The sequence below is a fragment of the Phacochoerus africanus genome, chromosome 15 (genome assembly GCF_016906955.1).
Source record: "Phacochoerus africanus isolate WHEZ1 chromosome 15, ROS_Pafr_v1, whole genome shotgun sequence".
Taxonomy (NCBI): domain Eukaryota; kingdom Metazoa; phylum Chordata; class Mammalia; order Artiodactyla; family Suidae; genus Phacochoerus; species Phacochoerus africanus.
Window position 1 is genome coordinate 113,911,379 of NC_062558.1, and position 18,969 is coordinate 113,930,347.

Sequence of the window (18,969 nt, forward strand, 5' to 3'; positions counted from 1 at the left end):
TCCCCTGCTGCCAGAGGCACAGGCTGGGGACCCATCCTCAGTTGGCAGGGCCCTGATTTCCCTTCTGCAGTCTAGGGCGAGGCTTTATGTCACCCAGACACCTGAGCCATCACAGCAGGGCAAGGGTCAGACCTCGGTGCCTCAGCTGCAGTCCCATCCATCCTAGGCAGGCCGGCTATTTCCTCCTAAAGGAACCATCCCATTTTGGACACATCAGCCCCTGAGCACAGATCCTGCCTGTGGTCCCCCAACCTGGGGTGACACTGGAGAGCCTGGGTGGCAGACTGAGACGGGCAGGAGGAATGACCATTGACACACAATAGCGTCTTTGTCCCCGGGTCTCAGATCGTTGGCGTCTGCACCGAGGAGCTCCACGCAGCCCAGCAGTGGAACGGGCAGGGCATCCTGGAGCTGCTGAGGACGGTCCCCGTGTGAGTGCACCCCTGCGCCGTGAGGTGGGGCCTGGCTCCTGGGCCTGGGGATGGGAGCCCCTCCTTCCCCCAGCGACGTGTGGGTGCCCCCTTACATTGCTGCGAGGGCTCTGGGTTTTCACACTGGGCAGGGCTTCCCCATCACTCTCCCTGACTGTGCCCCGCGTTCGGGGCCTGGGGCAGCAAACAGGGAAGGCTGTAGAGCCAGCCCATCAGCCCCAGTTACCATCCTATCCCCTTTCCTTGTCCACAGCGCTGGCGGCCCCTGGCTGATAACTGACATGCGGAGGGGAGAGACCATATTTGAGATCGATCCACACCTGCAAGTATGTCTTGAGTGAGGAAAACCTTTCTAGCACACACTGTGCCTAGGCCTCTTCCAAATAGCACTGGCTTTCATCCTGGGAAAACGGAGGAGCTTTATTTGTGAGTGAGTAGAAATGTGGCGTGAGTGGGAACTTCTCTCCTGAATTCTGCAGAGTACATAAAGGAGCAGGGAGACTTGTCTCAGACACATGCATTTTTGCATTTAAAAGGGATTGATTTTATTGTATGCAAAGTATACATTAATAATTGTGACTTTAAAAAAATTAGATCGGAGTTCCCATTGTGCTCAGCAGTTATCGAACCCGACTAGCATCCGTGAGGACATGAGTTTGATCCCTGGCCTCCCTCAGTGAGTTAAGGATCCAAGGTTGCTGTGAGCTGTGGTGTAGGTCGTAGACGGCGGCTCGGATCCCGCATTGCTGTGGCTGTGGTGTAGGCCAGAGGCTGCAGTTCCGATTTGACCCCTAGCCTTGGAAACTCCGTATGCCATGAGTGTGGCCCCATAAAGACGAAAAGACAGAAAAAGAAAAAAATCACCAGCAACAGAAAAAAAAAAAATCAGTATAATAGATAATGTTTGCCTAGCACCCATTCGCCAACAGTCCCCTTCTTAGAAGAACACACATTTTCTTTCAGGGAGTCACCCCCCACCACCCCTTCCTTGTAACAGTAGAGCCGGTGATGTTGACCCCACAGCGGGGAGCACTGATTGGTCTAATGATCCCAACCCCCTTTTAGATACATTTTTCTTTTGTTCTTTCTTTCTTTTTTTTTGCTTTTTAGGGCCCACCTGCATCACATGGAGGTTCTTAGGCTAGCGGTCAAATCAGAGCTATAGCTGCCGCCCTACACCACAGGCACGGCTAAGCATGATCCGAGCCTCATCTGCGACCTATACCACAGCTCACGGCAACGCTGGATCCTTAACCCACTAATGGGGCCAGGGCTTGAACCAGCATCTTCATATGCTAGTCAGGTTCGTTCCCATTACCGCTGAGCCATGACGGGAACTCCTAGATACATTTTTCATCTCGAGTGGTCAGACACGGAGCTCCTCCCCTGGGAAGGCTAGTGTTCCTTAATGTGTAAAAGGAAGTCTTTATACACACAGGCCTGCCGTTGTCCACTCGCCGTGGCCCACCTGTACAGTGTCAGGATCATCTTTGGGTTTTTTAGAAAAAGCCCTCTTTTCGCATGCAGGTGAATTTTGAAAGCCACGTGGTGCATAACTTCCTTTCTTATGGGCTGCTCATGAAGCAGGAACCACAGGCAGCTCTTAATGACTCTGGCCTGTGCCTGCCTCCTTCTCCTCTGCCCTGCCCATCGCAGGTCATTGCCATCTCTGAACCTTTTATGCCTCTGTAAAAACCTGGTAGGCCACAGGCAGCTGCCAGGAGTTACGTGTCCTTTAGGAAGGGCAGGAGGTATCGGGGAGAGGTAGCAGGAGGACATGCAGCCAGCAGTGCCCAGGCTCGTTACTCCTGTGAGCTCTTGGGCGAAGCTCTGCTCACTCACAGATGATGCTCCTCTATTTTCCCAGTGCCACGAACACTGAGATGTTATCATTTCTGCCAGGATCCTCTGTTATCTCTCCTGTAAACTTGGTTTCCTTGTCATTTCTGCTTATGCAAGAACCAGAAGCCACGAAGGCTGTTTCCCTCAACCCCTGTTCTGCAGCTACCCTGGGATCCAGCACGGGGCACTGTGGGCTGTTGTTTGGCCCCTGTCCTGAGTGCCAGGTGTTAAGGGAGAGCCTGACCCTCTGAGCTAGTAGGGTGAGCAGCCCGTTCTTTCTTGCATGCTGAGAGCAGCTCTCTTCTCTAGTCTTCAGGCGCCCTCAAGACAGGCCAGCAGGACCCAGGACACCTAGTGGTCTTCAAAAGCAAACAGGGGCACCTTGGCGAGACAGTCCAGCTTCCTTCCCTGGTGGCTCCGTGTCCCCAGTGGGAACTCCTCTGTGCTTGCTTTGTCTCCGGGGCCTGCTTGCAGGCGGTTCATTTTAGGGCTGCTCCTGGTCCTTTGCTCCAGGCTCTCCCACTAGCTAGCCCTGTGTGTAAACAAGCCCCTGAACTCCTCTGCGTCTGCACCCCTCCTCCTCTATTTCTAGAATAAGTGGGCTGAGCTCTGTTGTGCCGTGAGCGTCCTCTGCTCCTTGCTTAGGTGAGGGGCGTCAGGGTGGTCAGTGGAGAGGGGAAATCACCCTGGGCAAAGCAGGCCCGCACGCCCCTGCCTAGAGCGCAGAGCCACTCCCTGTCATCAGCCTCCCCTGCCCTTGCTCACGTCCCCCGCTTTCCCCAGGCTGATGGCACTGGAGAGGAGGAGAGTGTGATTGATGAGACGGAGGCATCGGGCCAGGGCCACCTGCTGACTGGTCTCGAGAAAGAAGGACCCTGTGTAAGCTTGTGCTTCCCTCGTCAGGCTCCCCAGCTGAGCTCAGGCCAGTTTGGAGCCTGTGGAGCCATGGGGAAGGTCTCCAGACAGGGAGGTGCAGACTCTCACTGAGATACTGACTCAGGAGCTTTGTTTGGCCCACATGACTGTTTATGAACAAGGTTGGGGGAGCCTCCCAGATGAACTTTAATCCGAAGCCCAGCATCACAGCTGTTTGACCAGAAATCCCAGGGTGTTTTTGTTCAACTCTTTCTTGAGGCCACTTGGAGAGAGTTTGGACTCAGCAGAGCCCAGGACTGTGCCAAGGCAGGGCCTCTGGTGGGGTCTGCAGATGTCCCTGTCCTCCAGGCCCCCATTTCAGTCCAAGAAATGGAACAGAATCTCCACCCAGAATCCTTGGCCAAATAAGTTAGCCATGTGGGTGAGGGAAGCACGCCCTTCCGCTCCCCCGTGCTCTTCACTGCGTGACCACGCCCTCTGCTGTTAGGAGAGGAAACTGCAGGTGAGGAGCTGCAGAAATGCAGCTGAGCGCAGGCCTCTCCCGGCTTCCACCCTGGCCTCTGTTGCAGATGATCAGTGAGGAGAAGGACTGGGCCTTTCCCCAGGGAAGCAGTTCCTGGCTCTGCCACATCAGCTCCACAAGCCATCACGGGGTGGACAGGGCAGAGTCAGGCCCTGAAACAGGGCTGGAGGTCAGTTTACTGGAAGGCCGATGGTAGAGGGTGTTCATTCTTCCCGGTTCCCCTGGAGGAGCCCTGTGGCTGGCAGAGACCAACTTGCTTTAGCAACTAGGGCGCAGTGAGGTCAGAGATCCCGCTCTTCCAACACCTGTCCCCCGCTTAGCTCTTACAAGAGCTCAGTAAATACTGGAAAAGTGCTAGTGACCTTGGTTGGCTGAAGGAACTCTGGTTCTTTGGTTCTTTCCAAGCAGGAGAGAGTTGACAAAGGCATCGAGTCAGACGGCTCCAACCTGAGCGGCGTCAGCGCCAAGTGTGCCTGGGATGACCTGAGCCGACCCCCGGAGGACGATGAGGACAGCCGGAGCATCTGCATCGGCACTCAGCCCCGGCGGCTCTCCGGCAAAGGTAGGGGCCGCTGCCTTCCCTTTCCCCGGGCTGGGATTCAGGCTCTCTAGGATGAGTCACTAGCAAAAACAGCCCAGTGAGTAGTGCATTTCCTGACAGGATTTAAACAGCGAGTGAGGTCTTCAGTAGGGTGGAATGAATCGAGCTTCACTGACCCATTTCTCCTGTATCTCCTGTGTGTATTTCACATCCACCACCAGCACTGAGCATCGTGTTTTAGATTTCCCCCTTGCAGTCTGAGGTCATAGAGGTGAGTGGAAGCCCTAGAACAGTTACAGGAAATGGCCACAGTCCACCCAAGTGCAAAAGAACAAGCCTCGGCCACCCACGGAATTGACACAGGGCCCAGCTCTAGCCTGAAACCCATGCCAGACCCGAAGATCTCTCTGGCCTCAGGCCCTCCCAGGCCTCAGACGAGGGAGGCCCGAGTGTGAGGCCACTTTGCACACTTGCCCACTCCACTGTCCTGCAGATACAGTGTAAGGGGTGTGGGCAGGGCACCCTTACCTGCGGCATTTTGTGGAGGCGCCTTGGGGAAGGAGGATATGGCCCTCCTGTTGGAAGCTCACCTTGCTGGTCTTGACTATAAAACAGTCTTGGTTTTTAAGAAGGGGCATCCCAGGAATTCCCGTTGTGGCTCAATGGTAACGAACCCGATTAGTATCCACGCGGATGTGGGTTCAATCCCTGGCTTTGCTTAGTGGGTTAAGGATCCGGCATTGCCATGAGCTGTGGTGTAGGTCACAGATGCAGCTCAGATCTGGCATTGCTGTGGCTGTGGTGTAGGCTGGCAGCTACAGCTCCGATTCGATCCCTAGCCTGGGAGTTTCCACGTGCGGCAGGTACGGCCCTAAAAAGATCAAAAAAAAAAAAAAAAAGAAGAAGAAGAAGAAGAAGAAGAAGAAGGGGCATCCCAAACTAACTCCAAAAGAAAAGCAACCGTTTATATAGACCTGCGTTTACAGCTGTTTTTTTTTTACTTCTTTTCTCTATTCCTCCACTTTTTCTTACCTTTTGAAGAATGAGATACCTAGAGTCCTAAATAAAACACCAACACGTGTGATAGCACTTGTAAAGGGTTTCCTTCCCATAAAGAACAGATTAGGAGTTCCCATCGTGGTACAGTGGAAATGAATCCGACTAGAAACCATGAGGTTGTGAGTTCGATCCCTGCCCTTGCTCAGTGGATTAAGGATCTGGTGTTGCCATGAACTATGATGTAGGTTGCATACACAGCTCAGATCTGGTGTTGCGGTGGCTGTGGCGTAGGCTGGCAGCTGTAGCTCCAATTCGACCCCTAGCCTGGAAACCTCCATATGCTGCAAGTGAGGCCCTAAAAAGCGGGAAAAAAAAAAGATTAAACCCCAAGTACAAATATCTGATCCCTTTCTTTCCTTCCCGCTGTTCTAATGATGTGCCAAGTCCTGGGGAGGTTCCAAGAAAGTAATTCTACAATTATTAGAATCATTCCGTTGCTTTTGACAAAAGAGGTAATTTAAGGAGGGATTCATAATCTTGTCCAAAATTTCAGCCACTACTGGCTATTTTTAAAAAATGTAAAAGTAGAATCCATGTCGCTGGAACAAGTGAAACAGTTCGAAAAGTTCATAATCACCTCCATCATCTACTCTAAGCCTTTGACCAACCAATATGACTTTGCTTTTTGTGTGTTTGTTTGCAGAAGTAACTCTTAGACTCAAAATCTCAATGTAAGGGGCCAGACTAGGAAGCTTCACCACAAAGACCAGCACCTCGCAAAGCACGAGTCCCACCAGGGGACTCCTTTCTCACCTCCCGGCCCCGGGGAGAGACAGGGCTCCCTGGGAGAGGACCCGAGGAGAGGAGATGACTCAGCATCCCAGTGACCCGGCCCGAGGGGAAGGGGTGGCAGCACCCAGCACCCGCTGACCACCCATTCATGGCAGAGCACTTGTGGCCTTTCCTGGAGTCCCTTAAGTGGGCAGAACTCCTGGGTGGTCTTGGGCAGTGGCTGTCTTGTGACTCACTGTCTGGAGCCATGGTAAGGGTAAGCCTAGAGCCTGTGATGCAGGAAGCGAAAGCAGAGTGGAGGAGAGCCCTGCCCAGGAGAGTGCCCTTCTGAGGTCCAGAGGCCATCCCTTGTCTCCTAAGAGAATGGTGCTCCTCAGACCAGAAGTTTCTAGAGCACAGGATGCCTCATCTGTCCTGCGTCCTCATGCTGTACGCAGATCGCACAGCTGAGGCCTGGAGGCCTCAGGACCAGCCTCTCCCCAGCACGTCTGCAGAGCCAGGGTCCCAGGACAGAACAGGGATGCTGGGAGCCCCGAGGCCCATCAGGTAACTCAGCGGTGTCATTGCAGACACGGAGCAGATCCGGGAGACCCTGAGGAGAGGGCTTGAGATCAACAGCAAACCCGTCCTTCCGCCAATCAACCCTCAGCGGCAGAATGGCCTCACCCACGACCGGGCCCCGTAAGTCCCCCGCCCACAGAGGGGTTAGCACAGCTTCCTGACAGCCGTGTCCTGGGACTGGGCCCAGGGGGCAGTTCTGTCTTCAAGGGCCTGTCCCCGTGGCTTGCATGAGAGAGAACAATGCCCAGACCCCTTGCTGGATGGATCCAGGGTCTCTGGGGCTCTCAGATCTATGGGTCATAAGGGCCTCAGAGGGGACCCAGAGGGCCAGAAATACAAACATCAGTAAATATTTACGTGGGCTGCGTGAGCAGATGGGAGGCCAAGTTGGGGCAAAATCTGACTTGGGGCCTCCTGGCCTTGTGGGAGCCCATTGTGCTGAGCACGATTCCCCTCCTTATCTCGGCCTCGGCCAGAGTTGCCCTTCCTTCCTTCCTGGAGCCTGGTCTCCGGCTGATAGCTGCAACCCCGGGGGCCTCCCTGTCTGGCCAGCCCTGAACTGGAGCCGATGCTGAGGCCCTTCTTCCTGCCTCCCTTCCATGGGGCCTAGGGAAGGGAAAGGAAGTCCTTTGCAGGCCTCGGCTGTCTGTCCCACGAGCTCCTCTAGCCCTTGGAAGGGACTATGACCACCCCAGAGGTCAGAGCCACTTCCTGCTGCCCTCTTTTCCTCTGATAGGGGACAAATGGTGGGCAGAGCTGGAGCAGGGCACCCCCCTCTGCCCTTAGTCCCAGGGCAGCTCTAGGGAAGAGCTGCTGGCAGGGGACGCCTGGGAGCTGGCAGCCCAGAGCGGGAACCTCGCCTGCCAGGCAGGAAGTTGCTGTGCCCTGGGCTAAAAGGGGGGCAGACCACTCCTGCAAGACCAGGGCGATCTGTCCTTCTTCTAAGAAGTCTTTATTATTACACACTTGCTGTGTGGGAGCTCAGGGCCCAGGGGGCCATCCGGGGTGTAGGCTCATGGAGGGGCCCATGAACTGAAACAACTAATTGGCCTGATTCTGGCTCTGGATGTAATTGGTTGGAAATAGTTACTTTGAATTCTAGCTCCAGTTGTTCATCCATGTTCCCCAGAAATGGTAGTGATTTAATGCGCCACAGAAGGAACACACCAGCATGGTCTGGAGTAATTAGGGAGGGCTTCTTGAAGGAGGAGGAACGTGAGATGGGCCTTAAAGGTGCCCTAGAATTTTAACAAGCAGGGAAAGAAGCTGACAAGGATGGAACAGGAGAGGCCTGGCTGGTTAAAGCTGAGGCTGTAACCTGGGAGCAGATTGTGGAGTAGGGAGAGTTCTTCCAGCTGCCCAAGATGGCCCACCTGGCGGATCTGCCATCCTGAAGCCATGAGAATGGACCTTTCTTGGCAGGGGCCTGGAGAAGCCTCTACTGCCACCTCCGAGCAGCTTTCAACTCTGGCCAGTGGGTTTCTCCATCCAGCTGCTTTGAAGGAGCTGGCTTCAGGCACCATCTTCCCTGGCAGCGGCAGATGGCCAGGCTGGGTTGTGGGGTGTCTGGAAACCCTCCACCTGTGCGTCTGGACACTGTGCCAGGGCCATACTCCTTCCCATGCATGCCCTGAGCGTGGCCTCTTCCTCTGAGCCCCGGTAGCACTGGTGGGAGGTCGGGAGGTACCTGAAGGCTCAAAGGCTCAAACAGGTCACCTGTAACTTAGAGTCCAGGTGCTCTTTCCACCTCTGAAGGTCTGGGTTTCTGAGCAGGAGGGCAGGGGCTGGGCCAAGTCTCAGATCTCACTCTGTCAGGGGTGTACCTCTAACCGCTGCCCCCCAAGCTTGTAAGGGGCCATGAGGCTCTGGGTTCCTGGATGCACACATACAGCCCAGACTCGGCCTACTGGGCTGTGGGGCATCTGATCTGGTCCAAGAGCTGTCTGCAGACACGAGCCAGAGGCTGCCGCCTCCACTCTGTGGCCCGAGCTGGCTGAGCTGCAGAGCGATGGATGGGAATAGCTCAGAGGGGCAGCCTTCTGGGGTCATCTCCCCTCCCCGCAGCTCGAGGGCCCAGGTGGGTCTCCCAGGGGCCGGAATCTGCAGTCCGAAGGCAATCAGAATGTCTCCTCTTGGGTTGGCAGTGCTCGTTACCAATTTGTTGGCCATTGGTTGAGAAATGGGTTCCCCTTCCCTGCCAAGAACATTTTTCCAGCACCCGCCTCAAGCCTCCAGCTCCCTGTTATCTCAGGATCGATGACGGTAGACTCAGTTCAGATTAGCAAGCACGACTGTAATATCTGTGCTGCCCACCCTGGGACCTGACCCTGTTTCAGATAAGCCGCATGGACTGTGATGGAAAAAGCCGACCCAAAATGTGCTGGCACCAGTGTTTGCTCCGGTCCCTGTGGGGGAACGACCAGCACAGGCCCCGTTATATCTTCATGTGATTTCCTTTAGTCAGGCTTTCTGAGCTGGGACTCCCGCATGGGTCTTCGTGGGTCTGAACCTGGTCGAGGAGGCTGTGGAGACAGACTGGAGGTCCAGAAGAGCCGAGGGAGAAGTTCCTGTCGTGGCACAGCGGAAATGAATCCGACTAGAAACCATGAGGTTGCGGGTTCGATCCCTCGGATCCTGCGTTGCTGTGACTGTGGTTTAGGCCGGCAGCTGTAGCTCCAATTCGACCCCTAGCCTGGGAACCTCCATATGTCGCGGGTGCGGCCCTAAGAGAGGAAAAAAAAAAAAAATCCAGAAGAGCCGCAGGAGTCTGAGCATCAGCAGCGGGGCTCTGGCCTCCTGGGGGGAGTCAGACACTTGCTCTTCCCCCCCTCATTAGCCGCTAACACTTAGCATGTGGCAGCTTGTGGTCCAGGTGCTTTGCACCGTGTTTACCTACTCCATCCTCACAGTCAATCTTCCTTTCTCAGATGAGGAAACTGACGTACAGAGAGGCTAATAAGGGACTTGGCCGAGGTGAGAAAAGAGTGGTACCCGGGGCAGGCAGTCAGCTCTTAACACAGTGTCATCTTCCTTACCCCACACTCAGGGACCGCGTGAGGGAAGCCCCAGATGGTGTCTCTGAGGTCCAATAACCCTCATGGGGGGACCTCCTCTAATGAGTCAGAGCAGGAATGGAGACCCCTCCCTTGACACCAGGACGAGGCTGAAGCCCCACACTGGAAGCCGATGGCTTGTGTTTAACTCTAGGGTCTCGGTGCTTCCAAGCCCCAGAGATAACGAGACGTGTCATGATTGGCTCATTTATACCAGAAGGACTTTTTGACACAAAGCCTTGTTTTCTTCATATTCAGAAACAAAATCAAGCCTTTCTCTGGCCCCTCCACCACTTCAGGGCTAGGGGATTTCTTTCTTTTTTTCTGGAGGCCTTGCTTCCTGCTTCCCAGAAAGGCAGGCCCCTCTGGGTAACCTGCTCCGCTCCCCCTCGCCCTGCCGGCCCTCCTCCCACCGCCTTCCTGGAAGGGGAGTCCTTGGCCCTCTTTGGGGCTTCTTCCAGCGTTTCACAACCTCTGCATTCCAGGCATGAAATTTGTATCTAGCTTTTCCCAAGATGATCAGTTGAGAAAAGCCTCTTTCGGCTTGCTGGCGCCTCCCTTCCCACTGGCTGCCCGCGTGAGTTTGGGAAGCAACTCCTTTGTGCCACTGAGGGGAGCCCGGCTGAAGGACTGTGCCTGCCAACTTTTGTAAGGACCTGGGTTGAAGGCGGAAAAGTCACTGGGCATCCTCTGCCTGAGGTTGCCTGGTTATACATGGGCTGTTCTTTGCCAGCCATGGCCTTTGCTTGCCAGCCTTCCCACCTCGACCTGGGGGGTGTGGGTGGCCAGGTGCATGGCGTGGGGAGGTCTGCATGTCTATAAACTTGCTTTGATTCTGGGAGCCTGCACAAGTGTACCAGGACCTCCTCTTCCTCCCTCTGCCAGCGACGCATTGCCTGAGGTCAGGGGACCCTTAAGGCGCTCTCTGGGTCCCAAACCTCCCCCCAAAGGGGGGTAAGGGCTCATGTGTGTGTGTACTCACATGTTGGCGTGAAAGTTTCCTAGCTGCGTGGAAAGAATACTTTAGTTGAGGCACCTTTAAAAAGCAAACTAGGAGTTCCCGTCGTGGCGCAGTGGTTAACGAATCCGACTAGGAACCATGAGGTTGCGGGTTCGATCCCTGGCCTCACTCAGTGGGTTGACGATCTGGCGTTGCCGTGAGCTGTGGTGTAGGTTGCAGACGCAGCTCGGATCCCGTGTTGCTGTGGCTCTGGTGTAGGCCGGCAGCTACAGCTCCGATTCGACCCCTAGCCTGGGAACTTCCATATGCCGCGGGAGCGGCCCAAGAAATGGCAAAAAGACAAAAACAAAAACAAAAAAAAAGCAAACTAAGGAGTTCCTCTGTGGCTCCGTGAGTTAAAGACCCGGCATTGTCACTGCTTCGGCTTGGGTTTCTGCTGTGGCATCGGTTCGATTCCTGGCCCAGGAACTTCTACATGCTGCAGGAGCAACCAAATAGGAAAAAAAAAAAAAAAATGCAAACTAGCCATCATTGCTGAGCACAGTTTCTCATCTTTTGGAATTGCACCAGCAGCTTTTAAGGTTTTGTTTTGTTTCCCTGTTGCTTTAATTTTCTGGAAAATTAGGGTTCTGTAGCATGATTTCTCTTGTTGTGACATTTTCAGCTGCACACTCCCCCCCACCATGCACACAACACACGCACATATTTCTCTCCACTTTTATGAATGCCTCTGCTCCCATCTGTTTAACCTTTTGGATGAGGTGACTCTGTTGCCTCTTTTCCCATCTTGAATAGCTTGTGACCTGACCAGGGAGTCACCCTTTGGAGAAAATTGTGTTTTGTTTTGCTCAGCCTACGAGGCCCATGAAGATTAATTAGAAGAAGAAAATATCTCGTTTGCATCCAGTGCATTGGGTGAAGGAAGGTGAGTTTCCATCTGGGAAAACAGCTGGGCTCTTTCATGGCTTCCCGCACACAGGGCAGTCTCGGGTAACCCTGCTCTGAGGGCTCTGTCATGTCAGTGTGGTGGCCTGCCCAGAGCTCACGACTGTCACACTGTCTCTCCTCACCACTCCCACTCTGGGGAAGCACAGTTGTTTTCCCTGGAGAGGAGACCCCAAAAGAAACAGCCCTGTTCTCAGGGGCCCAGCCAGACCCCCCAGGGTCAGTGGGAGGAAGGGCCCAGGCCTCTGTGATCCACACTTGGCTGGCTGTGTGCCCGTCTTTCTCAGAAATACCCATTTGAAAGCGCAGGACGAGGGCCCCGCAGCAATGCTGCATGGCTGAATTTCTGTTTGCACCCCAGTCTCTATCCACTTCCCCAAAGAGGTGAAGCCGCGGCCGTTGTTAACACCCCAGCCTCAGAGTTCATGGCCAGCGCGTTAACTTCTCAGTCCAAACTGCGCCTCTCTTCCTCGAGTTACACAATCAGGAGTATTTTTATCGCCCATCCTTGATCCTCAGTGTCACCCAACACTTCAGCAGTGAGTCACTTCTCCAGGGAAGGGAAAAGGAGGGCTCAAAGGTGAGAGCTGGAGAGAGGAAATGACTCACTGGCTCCAAAACAGAAAGCCCTGGGCTCCGGCCTGAGCAGGCTCCCTCGGGAAAGCAGAGGTCCTCAGCTCCCACCGTGTCGGACCATAGGCTGCGGCCGGAGCCCCCGGTGTCCGGGGAGTTGGTAGTTGATGAAGGAATCCACCAGCCTTCACACAAGTTTTACTCGCTGTCTTTCTCACCCACACTCCAGTCTGTTCTCTCATGACGCTCCCTTCTTGGGATGTTCGCCACGCACATGCTGGTTTATCGTTTGGTTTCTGGTGTTTGCCACTGACTTTGTAAGGCCTTTTTCTCCTGTGTCAGAACTCAGGTCACCCAGCCTTGGGCTTAACAGTAACTGCGAAGGTAAACGGTGCCCTCACCCCACCCACACCCTGTCCCAGTCCTGCTGTTCAGGGGAAACTCGCAAGTGGTTCTTTCTCTGGAAAGTTCAGAGCTTTCGTCAGCAGCAGTCTGAAAGCAAAAGGGGTAATCTCCCAGGCTACAGGCAGAAGCCAGGGGTTGGGCTGGGCCCAGCAGGCCAAACCCACTTCACTTCTGAATAGTTGCCAACCTGGGTGCCCTGGTTCCTGCTCCCGGACGTCCCCAAGGAGAAGGCCCCAAGTCGTGTGGCCAGTGTGGACGTCATCGCTGTCACAGGACTGGGATTGTGGCTAAAAGAAGTCTCGGTGGTTGGACGCCTCTCCTTTCCACACTTGCTGCCATTGATAGAATGCGACCAACACCCTCAGGCTGGAATGGAAAAGTTAAGATTTTTCAATCTGTAGAGACCAAGATGGAGAGGAAACATGGAGACGGTCCTGTCAGTCCGTAAAGCGTGGGTGGGGTGAACAGGGGCATGCACTGTAAGCTGTGCAGTTCTAGAAATCCGGAGTCTATCTTGATACTGGAAGGAGACGGCTGTTAGGATATGTAAAAACTCACCTTAGACAGTGGGATGTGTAATTATAGAATGTGTTATGTAGACAGGCAGTTAAAAAAAGAAAGAAAGAGCTGTAGATCAATTGCTGAATTATTGAGGTCTGCCTCTGAGCCATCCCATAAACCACCCCTCTGTGCTCCCAATACAGGAAGACTCCTGGGCTGGACAGGTTCTTGTGGCCAAGCAGGCAGTTTATTAAGTATTTCTGTGTGCCAAGCCAGGCCCTATGTTGTGGGCTACTTTTGTCACCATTTTACAAAATAGAACATGGAGGCTTAGACAGATTGTATAACTTCCTTGGGTCAATGAGGCAAGATGAATAAGATTCAGAGCCCGAGTTCCCATTGCAGCTCAGCAGTAACAAACCCGACTAGTATCCATGAGGATGTGGGTTCCATCCTTGGCCCCAGTCAGTGGGTTAAGGATCTGACATTGCCGTGAACTGTGGTATAAGTTGCAGACAAAAAAAAAAAAAAAAATTCAGAGCCAATTTTTTTTTTTTTTTTTGGTCTTTTTAGGGCCACACCCACGGCATATGGAAGTTCCCAGGCTAGGGGTCTAATCAGAGCTGTAGCCACCGGCCTGCGCCACAGCCACAGCAACACAGGATCTGAGCCACACCTGCAACCTGTGCCACAGCTCACAGCAACACCGGATCCTTAACCCACTGAGCAAGGCCAGGGATTGAACCCGAGTCCTCGTGGATACTAGCCGGCTCGTAACCAGCTGATGACCCACAGCAGGAACTCCTAGAGCCAAAATTTGAACCTTGTGTTATTTGAATCCAGAGCTAGGCCTCTACACCACTGGGTCTGCCAGTAAAAGAGATAAAGGAGGAGGTGCCTGCCAATTCAGAGGAAAAAATAACTGGCAAGAGGGCCTTGAATGTCTCCATACCAGTGCACAAGAGTAAAGCTGACATTTTAGTTTGCCTGAAGACCACTGAGGGTGGCAGGTCAGAGGGAAGCATACTAAAAAATAAAGTGAAAGCTGCTACACGACGTGCTCCTTAGAAACGATTAAGGAAGACATACAGGGAGCAGGAAATGGGATCCAGCGTGAGAAGAGGCAGGGGGGATCGCCAGCGTGAAGGTGAGGGATTATCCCATGACAACAGCTATGCAGCAAGAACAGAAGGCAGACAGTTTGGACTGGAGTGGTTTGGAAGGCTCCTCGGGAGAAATGTCTTGAAGAAGATCAGGTTGATGAGTATTTGATGTATTTGAAAGTCTTAGGAGAACCTTAGGCCATTGGTAGTTTAGGATTGGTGATAAACACGTAGAAAAGCAAAACAGTTATTAAATGCAAGGAAAATAGAAATTACACTAGAAAGGGGAAGTTCCCATCGTGGCGCAGTGGTTAACGAACCTGACTAGGAGCCATAGGTTGTGGGTTCGATCCCTGGCCTTACTCAGTGGGTTAAGGATCTGGCTTTGCCGTGAGCTGTGGTGTAGGTCGCAGAGTCGGCTTGGATCCTGAGTTGCTGTGGCTGCCGGATTCGCCCCCTGGCCTGGGAAACTCCATGTGCCGAAGGTATGGCCCTAAAAAAGACAAAAAAAAAATACGCTAGAAAGGGAATATAATCATAGTACATTACATGGCTTAACTATACATAGCATTAGTATAGAATAATAACATAATACTGATGCAAACAAACTTGCAGTATGGGGCAGGGAGAAGGATGGAATGGAAGGGGTGCTAGAAGCTCATCTTCTGTAGCAGGAAGTCAATAAATAAATAAACAAATAAACAAATGTGGCATTCCTGTTGTGGCGCAGAGGAAACGAATCCGACTAGGAACCATGAGGTTTCGGGTTCGATTCCTGCCCTTGCTCAGTGGGTTAAAGATCCGGCATTGCCGTGAGCTGTGGTGTAGGTCGCAGACACGGCTCAGATCCTGCATTGCTGTGGCTGTGGTGTAGGCCGGCAGCTGTAGCTCCAATTAGACCCCTAGCCTGGGAACCTCTGTATGCTGAGGGTGCAGCCCTAAAAGAGCAAATAAATAAATAAATGTATAAAGGAAATAAATACATAGGGGATATAGGTAAAGCCTGAAAAGGGAATACCAGGAAGTTGAAATAAAGTATATTAGAGGTATTGTGGAAAATACTAGAAGAATCAGCTAACAGATGAGAGTGGTTGTCTCTGAGGAGTGGGGAATGGGAAGACTACTTGCTATTGCAGTGAACCTTATAGAACTATTTGATTCTTTAAACTTAAAAAAAGGAGAGGCCAGGGAGTTCCCTTAGTGGCTCAGCGGTTAATGAGTTCGACTAGGATCCATGAGGATGTGGGTTCGATCCCTGGCCTCGCTCAGTGGGTTAAGGATCCATTGTTGCCATGAGCTGTGGTGTAGGTCGCAGACATGGCTCGGATCCCACTTTGCTGTGGCTGTGGTGTAGGCCGGCAGCTGTAGCTCCAATTGGACCCCTAGCCTGGGAACCTCCATATGCCGCGGGTGCAGCCCTAAAAAGCAAAACGAAAAAAAAAGAAACTGTGTTACAGCTTTCCCTGCACAGTGAAAAGGAAGGATGGCACATTCCAGGTAAAAATGACAAAATTGGCACCAAGGTGAGCCTTGGCCATGCAGAGGAACTTCCGCTTCCTGGGCATCAGGCTGAGAGCTGAGGTGAGCTTTGTGTGTGTGTCACAGAGTGAAGGGAGTGATGGGGGCACTCAGGTATACACCTGACTCTGACCAGCAAGGAGGCTGATGGAGGAGGAGCAACAAGGCCTTGGAAAGAGTGCTTGGGCAGGAAAACCCTAGGGCCCGTCCATGCACTTTCTGGCCAGTAGTCTCCAAAGGGAGGGTCCCCACACCCCTTTAGGGAGGTTTGTCGGGGATTAAGTGAAAAGAGCTTCCTGTGGCTACCGTTGTAAGGTATTGGCTTACACAAAGTGAAACTGGCTTTTTGCCCTCTGTTGTCCTCCTCAGAGTCTTCAAAATGCCAACATTTTGTGAATCTCTAATCTAAGACACAGTGTGTGACATCCAGCCTTTGCCAGACCTTCTTTTCTAGAAGCTTCTCTTAAAATTTCATCAAATTCCCTTTGGGAAGCCCTGCCATGGCTTCTAGGAAGCAGTTCCTTTAAGAATTCAGGGGAAAAAAAATTGATGCATCTTCATGGCCTTGAAACCCCAGGAGGAAAGACCACTCAAAAGCATGGGGAGACTCTTAAGGAGAAATACTGTGGTTACATTTTCACTGGCATCACTGGGGTTTTTGTCTCAGCCCTTTATTTGCCCATTGTGTGACTTTGGGCTAGTTATCTAAAAACCCAAGTTTCAGTTTCTTCATCTGTAAAATGGGAAACACAATTCCTGTTTATAGGGTTGTTACAGAAATGAAAGAAACAAAGTCCTAAGGGTTTAGCATAGGACCTGGCGTCAGAGTCTGTACTCAATAAAAGGTACCTCTTGGAGTTCCCTTTGTGGCGCAGTGGTTAACGAATCCAACTAGGAACCATGAGGTTGCGGGTTCGGTCCCTGGCCTTGCTCAGTGAGTTAAAGATCCAGCGTTGCTGTGAGCTGTGGTGTAGTTCGCAGACGCGGCTGGGATCCCATGTTGCTATGGCTCTGGTGTAGGCCAGTGGCTACAGCTCCAATTAGACCCCTAGCCTGAGAACCTCCATATGCTGTGGGAGCGGCCCTAGAAAAGGCAAAAAGCCAAAAAGCCAAAAAAAAAAAAAAAAAGGTACCTCTTAATATTATTAGTGCCGATAGTTCCCTAAAAACTAAAAGGAGATGTGGTACCTGTAGGGAGCAGTATAGACGTGCAGAGAATTCTTTATGTAACTCAGAATGTATATAACTTGAAGAATGTGAACAAAAGGTGGAAGGAGAAGTATGTTATAAGAACCCAGACTTTAAGGAACAAGGTCAAGAAAAGCTGAAATTCAAGAAGAACTTGAGTCTTGCAAGGAAGTGCTCTGATCAGCAAAAAGGACTTTATTTTTTGTACTTCTGTTTGGAACAAGAAGAAAACCTAGGCCCCATTGTTTGGACAGAGTAACGTTAATCAGAGGCAGAGAGGCAGCAAAAATTTAGTCAAGTCTGTTAGGCTTCCATCTCAAAAAGAATGAGTCACGCAGGCATTGACAAGAGGATCAAAGCCCTGATTTCAGATCGCCTGGTGCACAGGTATTGCACCCCAGAATACCAGTCGAACTGGCAGATGAGATTTGTGAAGCTGCTATCGGTTATCTTTAAGGGAATGGGAGAGAGATGCTGGCAGACTGAAAGCACTCAAAAAAAAAAAAAAAAGCATCTTGATCTCTCTAGACCAGTGAGTTTGGTGTCAACTCACAGGGAAAATCCTGGACTAGATTATTCAGCGAGTAGGCTGTGAACACTCTGGGAGGAGAAACAGTGAGCCCTGAGAGTCAGCATGGATTCACCAAGAGTCAGGCTGGCCAGACCATCCACACTGCCTTTTTAGAAACCCTTGACCTATTTCTACTTGGTAGGCAAAGGAAGCGCTGTAGGCCTTATATAGGTGGGGGTTAGCAAGACACTTTGAGGGTGTCTTCTGACGTCATTGTTGGCAGGAGAGAGAAATGTCTACAGAGCATCCAGGAGGGTGAGGGGCTCAGTGATGGGATGGTTGGGTTGATTCATAATCGGTTGGATAAGCATAGGCAAAGAGTAATGATGTCAGTCTGTCTGCTGTCTGCCTGGCCCTGTCCTTTTCACTGTTCCATCAGAGCCTGGAATGAGAACATTGATGGCTAGTTTATTGGTTTTGTCCACGATGTGAAGTCAGGGGGCAGGGTGGGGGAATGCCAGTGTGATGGGTGTCAGGGTCAGGTTTCAGCCATATCTGGACTGCTTGGAGCTCCAGCCAGATAATGCAGAGAGCTCTGTTCTAAGCACCAAATCATCCAGGTTACATGCCAGGTGGGGGAGAAGGGTGCTAAGCTCAGCCCATGGGAGAAAGCCAGGGGGAGATTTTGCTGACAGGGAGTGCAGTATGAGTTGGTGGTATGATGAGGTTACAAAGAATAGACAATCCGATGACAGTTTTAATGGAAATAAAGTATCCCAAACAAGAAAGCTCACAGTCCCTCTGTGATCTGTGCTGGTTAGACCACATATTGTATTTATTTCCACACATGACACTTTACTACCAGACATGACATTCTGGCTTTGACAAGCTAGAGTGAATCCAAGGGAGAGTGACTTGGCTGGATGGAAGATTTCAGAGCCTTATCTTAAGAATGTAGTTGCAAGTTGGGGCCACAAATACTGGAAAAGAGAAACTCTTGTTGGGCTCTGGGAGCAGCCTTGGGGATTTAAAAGGCTGTCATGGAGGATGGATTAAACTACTTCTGGGAGACTTGAGGACCAGCAGATGAGAATTACAGGAAGGCCGATTGTGCTCATTGCGCAGGAAGGCAGCCCTGCCAGCACGTCCCTCAGTAAAACAAAGGCCTCAAGGGGTTTTGTTGGCCTGTAGTTGGGCCTTCCCAGAGCACCAGCGGTTAACCAGGGCCCACAGGGTCTGCTCAGGGAGTCTGGGCCCTTCAGGCCCCATCTCAGAAGGCCCCTCTACCAAACCCAGGGCAAGGACCTTTGCCCAGAACAAGCGACTTGGCCAGAGGCAGTTGGATTCTGAGCCCAGGATAAAGGCAAATAAGTCTCTGTTAAGCTGTCAACATTTCTGCACAGGGAACGGATAGACTTCTAGAGGCAGCCAGCTAACATCCTGTTACTGCATCCCACCGACATTTAGAACACCTACTGCCTCTCCAGCACTGTTACCTGCTTCACCTGGGCCAGCTCACTTAATCCTTCAATGTCATTCCTCCCATCAAGAGGAGCGTGAAACTCAGATAAAGGTTATTTGCCCAAGGTCATCTTGGACTCGAACCTCAAATCTATATTAGCTGTTCCGCCCTCCAGAGCATCCTT

The 18,969-nt window shown here is 52.1% G+C and overlaps 1 protein-coding gene across 3 annotated transcripts in view; it reads left to right on the forward strand.

Moving 5' to 3' along the window:
* The window catches only part of SUFU (SUFU negative regulator of hedgehog signaling), a 129,691-nt gene that overhangs the window by 90,173 nt on the left and 20,549 nt on the right, over window positions 1-18,969 (forward strand). For 2 of the 3 annotated variants that reach the window (XM_047762195.1, XM_047762194.1), the window contains exons 5-8: window positions 346-431; window positions 685-757; window positions 4,078-4,234; window positions 6,574-6,685. In XM_047762195.1, the coding sequence (XP_047618151.1) occupies window positions 346-431; window positions 685-757; window positions 4,078-4,234; window positions 6,574-6,685 (428 nt within the window). The remainder of the gene's footprint in view (window positions 1-345; window positions 432-684; window positions 758-4,077; window positions 4,235-6,573; window positions 6,686-18,969) is intronic. The other variant, XM_047762196.1, reaches the window with a different exon arrangement.